Raw genomic sequence first — 18,746 nt, forward strand, 5'->3', positions numbered from 1 at the left:
AAAGAAAGAATGGGAAAAGGAGAAAAGGAAGTCGAGAAGGAAATGATTCTGATTCAATGATTCTGTGTTAAATAGCTTGTTGTTAAGCAGAGTAGCACTGGGTTTGGTGTCAGTCAGAATTCTCTAGAGAAACAGAATCAACAGAATGTGTGCATATACGTATGGAAAGAGATTTACTGTAAGGAGTTCCCCAGGAGATTGTGGCCATTCCAAAATCTGCAGGGTGTCTGGCCACTAGAATCCCAGGAAAGCCAGTGTTGCAGATGAAGCCTGAAGGTGGTCTGCTGGAGAATTCTCTGCCAGCCTTTGTGTTTTATTCAGGGTTTCAAATGGTTGGATGATACTCACCCACATTACAGAGGGCAATGTGCTTACTCAGAGGTCACAGATTTAGGCCAGGCACAGTCTCCCATGTCTGTAATCCTAGCACTCTGGGAGGCAGAGGCAAGAAGATTGTTTGAGCTTAGGAGTTCAAGTCCAGCCTGAGCAAGAGTAAGACCCTTTCTCTACCAAAAATAGAAAAATTAGCCAAGGCTTATGGTTGGTACCTGCAATCCCACTACTTGGGAGGCTGAGGCAGAAGGATCACTTGAGCCCAGGAGGTTGAGGTTACTGTGAGCTAAGCTGATGCCCCAGCACTCTAGCTCAGGCAACAGAGTGAGACTCTGTCTCAATAAAAAAAAAAAAAAAAAAGTTCACAAATTTAAATGTTAATCTCATCCAACATCTTTCAGGTTGATACATACAATGAATCATCAGTCTCTCTAAGCCCCTCTAAACCAAAATAACCTATTGTTCTTATATCCTTATTTTGAAGAATTAACACATTTAATATCTTCCCACTGTTATTATTATTATTATTACTATTTTGGAGATAGAATCTTAGAGTCTCACTGAGGTGCCCTGGGTTGAGTGCGGTACCATCATAGCTCTCAATGTAGTGCCCAGGAGTTCCACAAAGACCGCACTGCCAAACAAGCCAAATTTACAGCAGAGTCCTTTTATTGAAGAGCCAGCTGGCGACTGCCTTAGTGGCCCAACATGGGGTTTCTGAGAGCAACTCCAAGTACTTAAGGAGGCAGGTTAAAGACTTGGTCTGCATCCTGGTTGGCATACAGGCTGTCCAGGTGCATGGGGGCGCGGGGTGCAGCAAGTAAGCATTGTGCAGAAGCAGAATTTTGCAGTTAGTTAGCCATATGTCACACATTCTTTGTTTTAGTATTTTCCCATACATTTTAGTTCCAGTACTTTCCCTCCATACATCTTTGTCTCAGTGTTCTCTCCACCTGGCATTGTTTAAAGGTCAGTCTGGGGATAGTCAGTTCATTTCTCAGACCCGGGAGTTAGTCATGCAAGAAGTTAGTGAGTACTTTCCCATCTATCTTGGGAGTGAACCAGACTTACTCCATTTTGTTGAGGGCTTGCAGCCCAAGAATTTGTCAGGAGTTAACTGGTATTTTTCTACTTTAGCCTACACCTAACACCAGCAACATCAAAGTCCTGGGCTCAAGGCCTAGCTATTTTTTTAGAGACAGGGTCTCTTGCTGAGGCTGGTCTTGAACTCATGAGTGCAAGCAGTCCACCTGGCTCAGCTTCCCAGAATGCTAGGATTACAGATGTGAGCCACCACACCGGCCTCCACTGTTTTTCTGTAACACATGCTTTCAGTGTACTTGTATTGGAAAATATTGTGATTGCTGCATAGTATTTCATTGTATGGCTACACCACAATTTGTTAATCCATTCACCAGTTTATGGACATATGGGCAAGCCAGGTTTTAGCTATTACAAATAATGCTGCTGTGATTTGCATGTATGTCCTTGTGTGACTTGTATTTAATTTCTCTTGTGTAAATGTCTAGAAGTGGGATTACTGGGTCCTACAGAAAGTATATGTTTAACCTTGTGAGAGATTGCCATACGTTTAGCAAAATTGCTGTACCATCTTGCATTGTCACAAGCAGTGTGCGACAGTTCTAGTTGCTCCACATTCTTATCAATACTTGACATTGCCAGTGCTGTCAGTTTTAGCCATTTTTTTTTTTTGATGTGTAGTAGAATTTGCTCTTCTTCTTGTGATCCTAATGATCAGTGAGATTGAGCATCTTTTATGTGCTTTCTTGGCTGTTTGTATATTTTCTTTTGTGAAGGGCCGGTTTTTGCCCATTTAAAACTATTGCATCGGTGGTCCCATTAAATTGTATGAGTTCTTTATGTATTCTGTTTACAAGCAGACAGTGTACTCCTCTCTATCCAGTGCTCTCGAAGCCTTAGGGTTGTTGCTTTTTGCATTGTGTTCAGATGTGTTAGTTGTCTTCTGTGAGGAAATTGGTCCTGTAGGATCTCACTGTATCATTATGGGAAATGAAAACTATGGAGGAGGATTTAAGGGATGGGACTGGAACTGGCTCCAAAGAAGGCCTGGAGATGTGGTCAGTCTGTGCCCGCAGGGTAGTGTGCCCTGGAGAACAGGGTTGATCAGTTATCAGTATTGTTATGTAGGCCAAGAAGGAAGCCACAGTGGCAGAATTTCTTGCCCAGGGACATGGTATGTTTATTTCTAGAGCCTTTCCACAGAAGCTAACCATGGTGCACTTACCATATGCTAGCCAGGGAGTTACAATAACTGAGGCTAATATTTATTGAGCGCGTACTATGTGCCAGGCATATGTAGATTCTATAAGCGTTTCCTGACTGTTGAATGAACCTGATTTCTTGGGGTGGCCCAGGGAGGACTGCCCACACCTTTCATTGTTACTACCGTGTGATGGTGTGTTCCATGGCACCTCCCACCTTGCCAGCCCAGAGAAGCAGACTACCTCCCAAGCACAGTCCATTCGCTGGAGGGAAAGGATCTCTGGAGAATCAGAATATTAATATCTTCTAAACGTCAAGAGGCCAGTTTTTCCCCCTTTCTGGGCCATTATTTATGGGCTCTGGCTCACTCTCCAGGGTTTGGATAAGAGTTAATGAGAGCTCTGTCTCTGCACCAAACTATTCACAGCATTACATCCTAGACCTGTTCGTAGACCAGTGTTTATGATTTTTTAATGAATTTCCTACCTCCATACATGGTGTTACCAGATTTATTTGTAATAGTCCTTCGATTATACAAGTAAATTGGGAATGCTGCGTATGTTATCATTCCTCTGTTCAAAGCAGCTAAACATAGAACATATATAATTATGGTAACATCCAGCACTTTTGGGGTACCTTTGCTCACAGACTGCTTCTATTTGGTCCATCCCCAGTACATGAGTCATTTGGATGACTGGTGGTAGACCTATTTAATTTGCTCACATGCTTATTAGAATAAAATATTCAAAGTTAATATATCTTTTCCCCTAATGTTCTAATCTTGTTACAAAAATAATCAATATCGAAATGGTCAAAAGAGCCTCAGTGGGGATGACCAGTAAGAGAAGTAAAAGGACAAAACAATACAAATAGGATCAAAGGCTGTTCCATATTTCATAGTTGAATGGCTGTCAACACACCCACAGCTGGAATTTCTCTTACATAGTCCAGCTAAACGACCTTCCCAACCTGAGCACACCGCCTGGTCCTGTGGTTCTGCTCTGCATCTTTTCTAATAACATGCACACTCTGACTGCATGGCTCTTCCTGACCTGGCCGTGTCACTGTGTCTTATCTGAGACCAGCCTGAACAAGATGGAGACCCCGTCTCTACTAAAAACAGAAAAACTATCTCACTGTCATGGCAGGTTCCTATAGTCCCAGCTACTTGGGAGGCAAGAGGATCGCTTGAGCCCAGGAGTTAGACGTTGCTGTTGAGCTGTGATGCCAAGGCACTCTATCCAGGGTGACAGACTGAGACTCTGTCTCAAAAAAAATACTGATCTTATTAAAGTTGCCTGGAAATGTCATGCCTTCTCACATATTTATACTTTTAGTATCCTATTCCCTCTGCATGAAGTGTGAATTATTTACTAGACAGCTCCAAGAGTCTTTGGATTTTCAGCTCAGAGTCCCTGGCATTGGAAGCTTCCTCAGCACAGCCCTGCCTCCCAGCCAACCACTCTGATTTCTATTAGAGCATCTGGCAGAGCCCTTTGACACTGTATTAGTGTTGCTGATTCACATGGCTGTATGGCCCCAGCACTTGAGTTCCTTAAGGATGTAGATTTTTTATTATTTACATATCTCCTGGGTTTGTTCAATACACCTCACCCATTTCATTTGTTTCACTTGTATTTGAGGTATATTTTATCACCTTGTACAGATGAGCAAAGCAAGAAAAAGACACTGGGGCAAAGGAAAGATCAATGAATGAAATGGCTACAAATAATACAAATTCAATGAAAATAGTTACAGAATAACAGAAAATGAATGGTCATCTTTGAACACACTTACCCACTTTTATCAAGTTGTTCTATCTCAACATATTCACAACAATAATGGCTGTAATTCCTCATCACTCACAGTAATAACAAGTAAGAGTTGTACAGGATGTGTGTTTTTGAATCATTTTCACATCCTTTTCTTTTCAGGATGTGTTCACAATTTCAGACGAGGGACACTGAACCTCACAGAGGAGAAGTTATTTATCAAAGATCATATAACCACTATGGACAACCTAACTAGCTATCAACTCAGGTCTTAAACCCAATATGGAGTTACGTCATGAGGTAGCTTCTGATTATTGGACTGCCAGTTTATGCTTTGCCTGTAAACTCCCTGTTTGCCTTTTACGGAATACAGAAACGTATTGCTTACTATGTAGGTTATACACTGTCTAATAACTTAGTATAGTGAGTTGAAGCAAGTCGTAATGAATTTGTAATTATGGTTTGATTCTAGAATTTACCAGTTAGTTTGTCTTTCTCCCCATTAAAAGCCTGAGCCCCATGTCAATTTCACAATTAAAAACTTCTCCATGACATAATAGGTTTTTACATAGCTTACTTTTTCCAACCTAATCTTTCTTTCCTTTCCCAACAGGAGGCATTTGCTACAGCCAGGCCAGGCTCCTCTCCCTTCACCTCCACCAACCTTCAGTGTGCATTGCTGCTTCAACACCTGTGCTTGAAACCCTCTGGAAAGGTTCGTCCTTCTTCACTGCTGCTTCTATTCTGTCCCTTCTTAAAGACCTACCCCAGTCATTCCATGAAGCCTTCCAAGAATGCTAACCTCAATGACCTACACTTCTCAGGGTTAACCACCAAACATATGGTCCATTCCACTTAGTTGTTACTTAATAATATTGATCATAATAACACCACGCATTGATGCAGTTTTTGTATCTTCAACATTTACCACAGCTCATAGCAAAGCCCTCAATAAATGCTTCTCAAAAGAAAAGTGTGGGTTGTGCTTTTCTTGAGATCTTCTAATGTTAGAATCACCTCGAATTATCATTGAGCACTGTTTTAAGATCATCACAGATCTTGGGCTCCTGGACCTGCAGTGCCTAATGGATGAAGTGGCCTTGCCCTTGATTTGAAAGTAGACCCACTATACTACCGTTGTCATTCACAATTTTGCTGGTGGATTGCTATTCTTGGGTCATATTCAGAAATTCCCATGCCCTTCCTTAAACTTAACACTTTCCTTTCCTTATCTGACTCTTCAGACAGAATGTGAACTCCTTTGGGAGCATGGCATGTATTATTTACTCTTGGATTCCCCCAAGATTGCCAATCTTGCACATCACTTTGCACAGAATAAATATGTGATCCGTGCTTGTTAGTTAAATTAATGTCATAGTGTTATGCACAGCTGTATGATGTAGAGAGTAAAGACTGACCTTGGTGTCAAAATCTCTGCCCCCAAGTCCCTGGCCTACCGCTTTCTGACTTTGGGAAAGTCATCTTTGGATTTAACCACATAATTAGCATTTCTGGGGCTCTTCATTCTTCAATGTAGATCTGGATGTCCATTTGGTATCATTTTCCTCCTGCTAAAGGATTTTCTCTAATATTTTTTGTAGTGAAACTATTCTGGTGATTAATTCTTTTAGCTTTTAGCTTTTGGAAGTTTGAAAAAGTTGTCTATTTTTGAAAGATATTTATGCTGGTTATAGAATCTAGTTGATCGGTACTTTTTTAACCTTTTTATTATATTAGGTTTTTGTTCCACATTCTTTTGCCTTGCATTGGTGAGAAATCTGTCATCTTTCTTATCTTTGTTCCCCTCTTTGTACCATGTTTTTTGTTGCCTTTTTGTTGTTGTTGTTATTTTGTTTTTGTCTCTGGCTACTTTTAAGATTTTCCTCCTGTCACTATTTTATAGGGGATTTTGGTTTTTGTTAACTTAATTCTGTGGCAGTTTAGTGTTTCATTTATATATCTTGTGCTTGGAGTTCATTGAGATTCTACATCTATCAATTTATAATATTCATCAAAATTGAAAAAGTTTTGGCTATTTTTACTTAAAATGTTTTTTCCCCACCAACTTGGTCCTCTGTTCTCTTTTGTGAACTCCAATCACATTTATATCAGAACATCTTACATTTTCCAACAATTTACCAAAGTTCTCTCTCTCTCTCTCTCTTTTTTTTTTTTTTTTTGTCATTTTTTTTCTCTGTGTTTCATTTTGGTTCATTTACATTAATCTGTCTTCAAGTTCACTAAAATTTTCTTCTGTAATATCTAAACTGCTGTTAATCCCATCTAGTAACTTCATTTCAGATACTATAGCTTCCATCTCTTAGACATTTGATTCGGGTCTTTTTTATATCTTCTGTGTCTGGACTTAACATGTTTAATCATTCCTTTAGCTTTTTTAAATATATGGAATATAGTTATCACAATTGCTTTTATGTAGTTGCCTACTAATTGCATTAACTATGTCAATTTATGGGTTGATTTTCATTGACTGATTTTTCTCTTCATCATGGTTCACAAGTTCCTGCTTCTTTGCATGCTTGGTGATTTTTTATTGAATTCTGTATACTGAGAATAGTACTTTGTTGCATGCTGGCTATCATTGTATATATGTGTGTGTGTGCACGTCCACACGCATACATCCTTAAATTGTCCCAGGACAAGTTAATTAGGAACAGTTTCATTTTTTCAGGTATTTCTTTTAAACTTTATTAGGCAAGATGTAAGAAGTGTTTAGTGTGGGACTAATTTTTCTCTTTTACTGAGGCAAGACCCAATATTTTGGGAATTAGGAGGGTTTTCAGTCTGGCTGATGAGAATAGGAACAATTCCTGGCTGGTAAAAGTTTTAGAGATTGTTCCTCTAATCCTTACAGATTATTTTCCTGGCCTCTGTAGTTTCAACATACGTTGCCGTGGTCAGTCTTGGCTGAAAATTCCAAGGGAATCCCCTCCAGATCCCCAGAATTATCTCTATATCCAAGTCTCTTCTCTCCAGCATTTTCCAGCACACAGCTTGATCCACCTAACTCAGGGACCACTGTACTCTACCAGATTTCCTCATCCCTGACCTATAGCCTGGAAACTCTCACCAGGCAGACAGCTGGGGCAATCAGGATTTTAGGGTTTACCCTGTTTGTTTCTTGTCTCTCAGAGATAGTTAGTGTCTTTAAAACCATTGTTTCATGTATTTTGCCCATTGTTTCAGTTGCCTGAGGCAGGAGGGTAAACCTGGACTCTGTTACTCTATTTAGCCAGGAGCAGATGTCCTATGCAGCTTCTCCATGCCTCCATTTTCTTATGTGTGAAATGATTTTGATACTATCAATCTGTTCTACATTATTAGGTCATTGTTTTTCTGAAATATATATTTGACTAAATGACATGTACATACAAATGACTGTCAGAGAAGTTATGTGAAGATTGTGTCAGTCCTTTGTACTCCTATAGAGAGTTTAATGTGTTTAATGAGAACTTTCAGGTATCTGCTGGCATCTATCCATTGTTATCCCGGGTCTTCTCATTCCCTGTGCAGCAAGATAGAGATTAGGGATTCAACATGGGAGAATGAACCTAAATGAGAGTAGATAAGTCAAGGAATTATTCCAGGTTACCCTAAAAGGTAATTTTAACTGTTGTTTTCATCAGAAGTCAGACAACTGGACCTGAAGCCCAGATAGAAAAGGATGCTGCCTCTTTGAGGACATGAGGGCATGGAAAGAGAACACCCTGGACTGAAAGTGTGGGCAGAAAGCCTAAGAAGACAAAAGAGGAATTCCAAGGTCAGGATTAGAAATGGGGAGTTTGCTATCTATAAGAGCAATAAAACCAAAGAACTTAGAAAAAATAAAGATTAATGCCTCTGGTATAGGCTTCAAGGAGGTACATGAATCCCCAAAACTGTGTCCATAACTTAGAAGGAGAGAAGTTTTGTAGTTTTTATCCGATTCTTTTTTTTTTTTTGGGGGGGGGAGGCACAGAGTCTCACTCTGTTGCCCAGGCTAGAGTGCTATGGCATCAGCCTAGCTCACAGAAACTCAAACTCCTAAGCTCAAGCCACAATACCCAATTAGGTATTTTTTTTCATCTTATATATATACAAAAGAGATAGAAAAAAATATGTATTTTTTTTTTTTTTAAGTAGAGACAGTGTCTCACTCTTGCTTAGGTGGGTCTTAAATTCTGAGCTCAAGCATTTCATCAGATTCTTATAGCGTTCAATGACCTTAACAAGTTTCAAGGCATTGGAATTGAAGATAAGAACTTCAGCTTGAGGGATTAGAGGGAAACTTTCTGATTACTAAACTTCCACGGTAGCAGCAGCTCAGGCTCCATCTTCAGGTCAATATGTTTAAGAATGTGATGCTATCAGAGTGGCTAACATTGAGCAGAGTTTCAGACTATCTCATACGAGAATAATTTACAGACCAGATGTCTCCACATTCATGATGGGGGATTGCCCATCTAGTGGCTGCAATACGTGTTTTCTTTATCCCTGTTGCTGGGTGGAGGTGCCTGAACAGCATTTCCCTGTTGATGAGGAGCCTTTCAAAAATGGTCTTTTAACTTCTGCCTGTTTTCTTTTTTCCACAAAACTTAACGGGGATGGAAACTGGTGAGAAACAAATCCACTGAGCAGCCCCTTACTGGTATCAAGGTATCTGGAAAATAAAATAATTATTCAGAAGAGTGGTAAAGAAAGGGGGGAGGGCTGCAGAACCAGTGGGGATGTTGTTATATAGACTAGGATAAAATGTAACGTCTTCCATCTGTAGCCTGTCAAAGTTCAACTCACAGACCACAGTACCCTTGCCTGGCACACTCATGGTCTCCCTCCCTCTCTCCTGGGTAAAAGTCCAACTTCTCTTGGCTCATTTCTGTTGAACATGCAGTCTAGCTCTTTCTAGTAATATATTTTTTTCTGCAAAGAATTATAATACAATTCATTATGTTACAGGACTTTTTTCTTTTAATGTTTAGTTATATTTTGATGAAACAGTTATCTTCTTCCCTTAATGTAACCTGGTGTCTCCGCAAACTCCTTTTTCAGGCATTTCCCTTGTTTCAGGGTAGGTTACTCTCTTGGGTGGTTGATTATGTTCATTAGTCACCGGTTCTTACTAGTTTTCACTGTCAGAGAGTTGCCTTTTCAAGTTCTAGTGTGCAAAGTTCCTTCATGTCTCAAACAAGGGCCCCTCCTGCTAGTCATCATGGTCACCAATGCTTTCATTGTCATCATGATCATGAAAATAGCACTGTAAAATGGAGCTTTGATCCATGTTAATATTGAGAGATCTTTTAAAAGATTAGATAATACTAGTTCCCTTCTTATAAGTAACCTTTGATTTTTTTTGCCCTACTTAGAATGAAATCTAAACTTCTTTTCCTGATGGAGTGGTCAGTGGTGGTATTCCTAACCCATTCTCCAATCCCCATCTCTCTTCTTGCAGCACAGCACCCTGAATTTTCCCTGGGGAACCCACTTTTCTCCTAATCTTAGTATATACTTCAGATGGGACTAATTATTTCTGCAGATCCTAAAGTGGGCACTTTACTTGAGATGGACACATCGGCATACCCACAGTGGCTATCCAGGGTCAGGCACATGACCTAAGTTGGTCCAATGAGGATCTGGTCTGGATGTTTTGTGGCAATTGTTAGAAAACTAGTGCAATCTTGTAGGATTATTAAACTGCTGGAATATATATTTTATATATTGCAGAATTTTGTATTCTTCACTAATTTATGACATCTCTTGCACATTTTCCCTTTCTGGAATAAAGCAAACCCAGAGGAAATAGAGAAAGGTGAGAGAGACCCAGACTGCTGGTGATGCCATTTGACCATGTTTTCATCCACATTGGATCTCTGTAGACACCTGAGCCAATATGTCCCCTTATTCCCTTGCACCAGTTTAAAATGAGTTTCAGCTACTTGCATCCCCCGAAGTCCCGATTCCTCAAGTGACCTCTCTGGCCTGGCCCCTGCCTATCTGTCATCCCCCCCATCTATGTTACATTCCCTCTTGTTCTCTATATTGTAGCCATTCTGTCAGTTCCTAGAACAACTCATGCTCTTTCCTACCCAAGGGACTTTGTCCTTCCTGTGCTCTTTCCTCCAAATGTCCTTCACGTGCACTCTCTCTACCTACAGGTCTCTGCCTAAGAGCTGCCTCCCCAGAGGCTCCCCTACCTGTGCCAAACTGACACACACAGCCACACACAAGAGCCTGCAAGTTCCCCTAGGACAGGGACTCCCTGTGACCTCTTCAGATTTATTATCCCAGTGCCTGGCATTGTGCCTGGTACAGAGTAAGCACTAGGGTAGTATTTGTGGGCAAGTTTCTTGAATGAGCCATACTTGTTCTGCTCTCCTCTCTGCCTCAAATTTTCTTTCCTTAATTCTTTGCATAGCCAGCTTCTTGTTTCAATCTCAGCCCAAATACCATCTTCTCAGGATAGCCTTCCTTGATCATAAAGACTAAAAGAAACACCGCTCCTCCTCTCCTCTCTGTTACACTGTCTGGTTTATATTCTTCATCATACTTACCTTGCCATGAGGTTCTCTTGTTCAATTATTTGTGTGTTCATTTATTTATTTTCTGTGCCCAAACGGAATATAATAAGTTCTATGAGAGCAGAGATTGTCTTAATCCAACTTCATCCTTAGTATCTCCACGGCCCCTGGCATACTGCAGGGTTTCCTTAAATACACATTGATTGGATGAATGGATGAGTGAATGAAAGTCAGAGATGACAGAGTACTCTCATTTGTGTGTTTTTCCTTATTCAATGCTCACAACAACTACATGCAGTAAGCACTATCTGACCATTCTTTCCATATCACGGAGGAGAAACCTAAGTCTTAGAGAGACTATGTAATTTGTCCAGAGACACATTGTTGCTAAGTTGAGATGCTGGAATGCAAATCCAGGTATACCTGCTTTATAGATTCATTTTCTACCTCTTAAAATATTTGCTTTATTTCTCATAATGCCAAGTAGAAAAATAGGGTTCCTATACCCCTCCTTCCCTATTCACTCCATTAACCTTATCCTTAGATAGAGCAACTGGACAGCTGTGGCTCAGCTGCATGGGGAAGAGCCTGCCCTGAAGAGTTCACTGCACATAGGAAGCACGAGGGTGCACTGGGCTTCCAGCTCCAAAAGAGAGAGCCAAGACGGGGCTGGCCTGGGCATGCTGGGAACTTTTCCCCAAACTTCACTGTTCAGAAGACTTGCTCTCTTCCCAAGGGGCTGGGGCCAGAGGAGGCGAGGGAAGGATGGGTCTGAGGAAAAGGGCAAGACTGTTTTCCTAATACTTTCAAGAGGGCCAAAGTTCTTGTTTTGCGGATGGTGGCAGTAACACAAGGAGAGGGAGAAATTTCCCCAGCCCCAACTCTCAATTATAAAACAAAAAGCCTTAACTTGCCCTTGTTGTTGAAGACGGTGAGGTATAGTGGTGAGGGGCATTGTCTATTCTAGCAATATCAGGGTTTAGTTCAGCCAACACATTTAATTATATCACTTCTAAAAACTCACTTGGCCCTTCTGTACTACCTTTGCAGTCAAGTTCAAACTCCTTTCCCGGGCAAGGGCAGCTCCTTCCTTGCTCCTTCATGAGCAGCCCTGGCCCCTCTGCAATCTCATCTCCTGGTCCTCTGTTGGCATCCCCACAGCCATGGTGGTGGAGCCATGAACATCTTGCAATTCCTCACATCTCTAAGGCATTGTGTATATTATTTCTTCTCTGTGGAGCTAATTCCTATTCAGCTCTCAAAATTAGGCAGTTAATCATGAGCAGCTCAAAGGCAAGTTATGAACCTTAGCCTCTCAGAGTGGTTGACTTGAATGAATTCCAAAAGGTTGGCTGAAAGGCCAACCTTCCTTGGAAGTTTTCCTGGAAACCGCTGGAGTTAGTTCTCCTCAAAATGCTCCAGCACATCTCTGTTTATAATTCTTAAACTGGACTTTAAAGGGTGCTTTTCTTTCTGAAACAAACAAACAAAAAAGCTGTGTCTTATGCATCACTGTATCTCCATTACCTAGAGCATAGTAGGTATTTGATAAATTAATTTTTAATAAAAGCTCTTTGAATCTCTACAATGTGGACAGCACTGTGCTAGGCACTTCGGGGGTCATAAAAACATGTCTTAAGGGGGAACAAGACATGAACTGTTGACACGTGCACTTTGCAAAGCACTGTGAGATAACTTGGAGACAAGGCTGTAGAAATTTAAAAGAGAGAAGGAACACTGACTTGTTTATAGTAACAATAACCACATACCCTCCTTTCCCCCTGGAAATTGACTCCTATCCATTAAATTTTCTTAATGGGTTTTGAAGTGTCTTTCATTGTGTGTCTTGGATCTGTTTTAAAAGCAGGTGGAGGCATAAATAATAAAGGAAATAATGCCTGGGTGATCAGGCTTGGAAGGTGCTTTGAGTTGCGGGTTCAGACAGTATCTAAGAAGTATGAGTTGGTATAAAGGGAAGGGATTCCATGTCAGAGTTAGTAGGGTTCAGATTCTACACTGAAAGGAAGCAGGTAATGAGCCCTGAAGAATTGAAGGAACATGGTAACAAAAATGGATCTTCCCTAGTTCCTCCTGACATAGCTCTACCATCTGTCCCCAAGACCCACCAGGACGTCAGACCCCTGGGGGCAGAGAAATGAAATATTTATGAGTCCTGGAATGTGGGAATAGCAAATCATCCAAACAAGTAAATGGGGTAGACACAGACTCTTCTTTCCCAATGGGAGCATTTGGTCTAAAATCTGATTCCTGCCTAGGAATTATCCATCCGTAATTTCCGTTGCTTTGTCAGATTGATATTGCATAGTTCTGTGGGATCTTTCTCCTGCGTTTGGTGACTATCTCAGGACAATGCATGGTGTGCAATGGTTAACTGGTTGGATAAATCCACAAAGCTGAATCCTAATTCTACTACAAGCATCTCTGATTCTGCCTCGGATTCTAGGTGACTTTTCCAAACTGAATTTTTCGACAGTTCTGTTAAATGGGGGATGGCAGAGCATGTTTTTTGTGGAGTTTAAACAAAGGATTTTAGAACTGGAACGTGCCTCCTGGGTCAATATGTAAATCAGGACAGACTGAAACCTCATTTTCCTTTTCTTATTTTTCATAATCAGAGAGGAAGTGGGGAGAAAAGAGAATACAGAACTTGAACAAAAAGTCTGGCTTTTCTAAAATGCACCGCCAGCTCCTCACTCTCTTTTAAACTCATGATTTTCATGGCATCATTCATATGGAATTAATCACAGCTTTGTGACATCTCAGAAATAGTTTCGTGTTGCTTTTAACGACTTCACTTTTTCTGTCTGTGTGTTTGGTGTTTTCAGCTATTAGGGGGCTGTATCCGTGTGATGCCCGAGCTCCCTCCGAAGTCTAGCACGGTGCCTCGCACCTTTGCCTGCTCGAGAAAAGTTTGCTAAAGAATTATAAGCCCTTGGAAGGAAAGATATGAAGAAGAAATTTATTTGTCTTTCGATGAGAATGTGCATTTCTCTGTTTATTTCGGATATGAATCAGCTAGTCGGTGTAAATTGTGCTTTTATATGTTCACCAGGTTACCTACACCCGCTTGGGCTGAGATTTAGAAATGCGTCCGGGGAAGATAACACGGGCGGGGATCTGAAAGGCTCTGAACCGCGAGGAGGAGGCGGAGTCACGGAGAGTTTGAGTCTTTCTGTCCAATCAAAAGCAGCCGCTAAGAGCCTGAGGGGATAAAAGGGGAGCGGGACTTGTAGGATTCCGCCCAGTTGCGCTAGCCCGCCAGCCCGCCCCGCCGCCCCCCAGCTTAGCTGCTCCTTCCCACAGAGAGCCGCCGGTTCTGAGGCTAACACCAGCAATGGCCTTTGCAAATCTGAGGAAAGTGCTCATCAGTGACAGCCTGGACCCTTGCTGCCGGAAGATCCTGCAAGATGGAGGGCTGGAGGTGGTGGAGAAACAGAACCTGAGCAAAGAGGAGCTGATAGCCGAGCTGCAGGTAAGGTCTCCGGGGCGACCTCTGCCAAAATCAGTTGCTGCACTCGGCGGTGCCAGCGCGCCCCGCTTCCGTTCCGGGGCCTCCGGAGATGAGGGACAGCGCTGGGAGGGGAAGAAGGAGGGAGAAGCCAACAGCGGCTAGCTGCAGGATGCAAACTTTCCCTTCAGTTTGCAACGGCGTGTTTCGCGCTGGCTCGCCTCCTGCCAGTCCTGCGAAGTGCGGGCTGCTCCAACTGGTCGTGCAGGCTGCTAGCTGAACGCCAGCGAGGCTCCCGGCGCCTTCGAGCGCAGCGGCCCAGGCGGGGCAGTAGGGCGCCGCCTCCCCCACCCTCTCCCACGCGTGGGGGGAGCGGAGGAGGGGCGACAAAGTGGCCCGGGGACCCGCGACTCTTCCCCAACCGAGACCTGGCCCGCTGGGCCCCTCCAGCCTCCTCCGGAGGGCGCTGGCGGAGTCCCAGATCGTCTGGTGGCTGCCGGGAGCTGCCGGGTAAGGCGGCCCCCGTGGGGCACCAAACGCTTACCCGCCTTTCGTCTGATGCAAGACTGCGGCGAGCTTTCACCCGCCCTCGGTCTCCCGGGCGCGCTCGGAGGAAAGCGGGGTGGGCAGGGGGCCTGCGGGCCTGGCTCAGCCTCCGTCTGGGGCCCAGGACCGATGACCTGACCTTTGACTTTATGGCTAGTTAGGAGTGACCACACTGGACTAGAATCCGATCCCAACATCTCCCACGTCCCCCAGGGGAAATTTACAGTCTTAATAAATCTTAGGAACAGTATCTTGATTTGTGTGATGTACGATTAGTTAAATCTATTTCAAATCTTTATCAACCAAGTTTGAAAACGTCCTGCGAGGTTTGGCGGCCTCGTCCAACGCGTTTGTGAACTCTTAACTCCAGTGCCTGCTCGTATGATCCACTCAGCTGCCCGAAGCCTCCGCCACACCCCCAAATCCTGCACCTGTGCGGAGCCTCCCAGAAGCTTGCGGGCTAGTTAGAGAGCGCGGCCAGCATACAGACAGCTGGACAGGTGACACAGGCCTTGAACACTGACTTAGACCATCCAGCTGTCTGCTGTCCTGCTGGGCTAGTGGAGAGAGGAGCCCCCTCACACTAGTCACCTCACCTCCGTTCCTGTGTGAAGGTAGCTGTGGCTGGCCAGGGACCAGCAAGGCAGTGGAGTGGCCTCCAGACCATCTTCAGACCCTCACCTCCACCAGAGCACCAGATTGGGAAGAGTGGCCTCAGTTAGGGCCTTTACAGCTCTCTAATGGAAATTAGAAATCTTATGCTCCAATCAGGGGGCAGGGATCCGGAGGCAGAATTGACAAGAATGGGAGGCCTCACCTGTCATGGGTTCCATGAAGTCAGGAACTGTCTGGGTGGGTGTTGGGAGTCTGGGCTGAAACTTGGAGAACTTCTTAAAGGCACTACCACCCCTTGGTAGGAGGGGGAATGTTTGTTGGCTAAGGGGACTGCTGGGCATCCTGGGGCTTCTAAGTCAGGGAAGGGGGAGGCGGGCTCAGCTTTCATGTCTTTGTAAACCATTTGGTTCAGAATCTCCCAGTGAATATCCCTGGGCAGTGCTCTGAAAGGTCCTCATTTCCACACTCTTTCACTTTCCTTCTGCATGTAGAGGTATCTGGCATCTTGTCTCCTGCCCTCTCCATTTAAATCTTTTTAATGCCAAAGGATGCTTTGCACCATTGCTAGAGCTGGGCCTGGCCTTGGTTCCCACTGCCTCCCCTTCCTGGCAGGCACATTTTGCTCTCTCAATAATCATTCCTCCCTTCCTCCTCAATGGCGCTTTTCAGACTTGAAGCTAGCACTGCTGGGTTTGATGGTCATGATCAGCATTTTAAAGAACAAAGTGGGAAATATCAGAGAGCAATCCAGATAGTAAGGCTTTAAGTATTGTTCCATGAAATATCTTTCACTTATGTGTGTAGCTGTGTGTGAGGGGATATAAAATCACAACTTAAAGGTGTATTTCTTATTGTGGGTCTCAGTCAAAAAATGTTTGGAAAACATTGGCTCGGAATGATAAAGCATCCCGTTTGGAGCTCACAGCTTAAGCAGAAAACATTTAACTAATCTTACCATGCATCAGTGGCTTTTAAACTTTGACCATGATCCCTGATAAGAAATTTATTTTGTATCATAGCTCAGTATGCTCACGCATATATATACATACATAAACACACACACTGGTTTTATTAAGCGACACCACATCTGATGTATTCTTATGCCTTTCTTCTGTCTCATTATATAGCAGCACTGGTCAGGACCACTAAATCAAACAATGGTAATGCATTTAATTTACTGAAACACATTTATATCTTTATGTCTCAAAATTTTAAGAAAGATTCGGAAGGAAATCAATCTTTCCATGCAACAGTTTATCTTCTCAGAGGCTCTTTTAAAATAACAAGATTTTGGACAGGATTTCATTTACAAAAGTTAAATAAGCACTGGTTAATCAGGATCACAGGTATTATGCAAATCTGGGTATACCTGCCCCCTCTATAGCTGGGGAATATGACTTGGAGAGTTACAGTGACTGCCTTGTGGTTTAAGACAAGAGGCAGGAGCTATACTAGAATTACCCCTAAGGCCAAGTCTGTCCTCTTGGAAAAGGAAGCTTGTGTGAACTTGAGGAATAACAAAGGGTTTCCACTGCTGAGTTAGCATAGTTTGTCTGGAATAGGCATAAATCCAGCAGTTTTCCAGCCAAAGGCAGCTAAGGACAGGGTGAGCGGGGAGGATGATGTGTAGGAAGTGCCTGTTCCATCTGCAGGGGGTACTGAAACCACAGGCAGAGAGCAGTAAACCTCAGTTGTTGAGACTTGCATTCCCAGACAGGAAGTGCCTAAGAGGAGGGAGGTGCTGGAGAAGAAAGTTTGAATGCTGACTGCACGGTGGATGTTAGCAGACATGGGCATTTCATAGTCTTCCTGAGGAGAGGAGAGGAGCTAGCCAAAGGGAGCAAAGTCTTTGAAGGAGATGATTTACGGCCTGAGGAGGGTGGGAGCTTGGAGTATAGGGGTTTGAGGGCTCCCCGGGAGGTGGGTTGATGCTGGGTTAATGTGTGCTGGCTGCTTGGATGAGTGGATAGAGCTGGTGGTTGAGCTTCTAAGGGGCTGTGGAAGCCAGTTAACTCTGACCAGTGTGGGAACTTGATTCTAATGTGGGGCCAGAGTCTCTTTAGAGACTGGGAGTCTCTAAAGGTAGATTCCACCCTTGGGGCAGGTGAGCTCAAATGTATGTCCATACCAGTTGATTGGGGACTCTCAGACTCCCTGGCATCAAAGAAGGCTGGTTTGAGCCGAAAGTCAAGAAACTACAGGGTATGCAAGGTTAGACAGTTAAGTTTGAGGTCGAACAATTCAGTGTGTGAATGCATCCTGAGAAAAGTACTCCATATTTCCTTACTGGATATCACTATGGTTGTCTTTGTAGTACCACCCTTGGGAAGTTCTGCCTAGTCCACCCTCAATGCAATTTTTAAACTCTTTTTCTGGAATGGCCATCATAGCTATCGTACAAAGTTTGATGATTAAGTTCATGCACTCATCCTAGAAAAAGTGCTTTGAAGGGAGGACTAGGCACTGGTGTCTGTGCATAACTTCCAAGGGGCGTATTCTCTTATCAGTTGAACTTCGACCCTTAGTCTTGGGTTGACCACCTCAAAGAGGGTTTATTTCCTTAGTGTGCTACAGGTGGTGTCCTTGCTGCTTCTAAAGGAATGCACACTACAAATGTGCTTATACACTGCAGCTGCTGCCAAAAAAGTTGTGCAGAGTACACTTCTACTTTCCTCCATTCTTGCCAGCACTGAATATTATCAATTTTCTTTTTGCCAATTTGATGCCTGAAAAAAACATAGTTTAAAATTTACATTTCCTTGATATCTTCAACTAGTGTTGAATTTTTTTTAAATAAATTAGTAGCCACTTAGTAGTTCTGTGCATTGCCTACTTATTATATCTTTACCTATTTTTTACTGGGTTCTTTATCCTTTAAAAAAATTGATTTGTAGAAAGTTGATCATTTTTGGTGATGAATCCTTGTTCTATTATTTATGGTACAAAGAGTTTTCTTCCCATTTGCAAGACCCCCATTTGCAGCTGGATATGGTGACTCACGTCTGTAATTCTAGCACTTTGGGAGGCCGAGGTGGGTGGATTGCCTGAGCTCAGGAATTCAAGACCAGCCTGAGCAAGAGTGAGTCTCTGTCCCTACTGAAAATAGAAAAACTAGCCGGCATTGTGATGAGTGCCTGTATTCCCAGGTATTTAGGAGACTGAATCAGGAAGATCTCTTGAGCCCAAGAATTTGAGGCTGCTGTGAGCCATGACACCACAGCACTCTACCCAGGGTAACAGAGTGAGGCTCTGTCT

General features: G+C 43.1%; 1 protein-coding gene across 1 annotated transcript in view; it reads left to right on the forward strand.

Moving 5' to 3' along the window:
* The first annotated feature begins 14,058 nt into the window (after positions 1–14,058).
* The window catches only part of PHGDH (phosphoglycerate dehydrogenase), a 40,376-nt gene continuing 35,688 nt past the window's right edge, over positions 14,059–18,746 (forward strand). The window contains exon 1 of the mRNA XM_053592266.1: positions 14,059–14,354. Within this exon, the coding sequence (XP_053448241.1) occupies positions 14,217–14,354 (138 nt within the window). The 5' untranslated portion in view covers positions 14,059–14,216. The remainder of the gene's footprint in view (positions 14,355–18,746) is intronic.

This window comes from Nycticebus coucang, chromosome 5, assembly GCF_027406575.1.
Source record: "Nycticebus coucang isolate mNycCou1 chromosome 5, mNycCou1.pri, whole genome shotgun sequence".
NCBI classification, from domain to species: domain Eukaryota; kingdom Metazoa; phylum Chordata; class Mammalia; order Primates; family Lorisidae; genus Nycticebus; species Nycticebus coucang.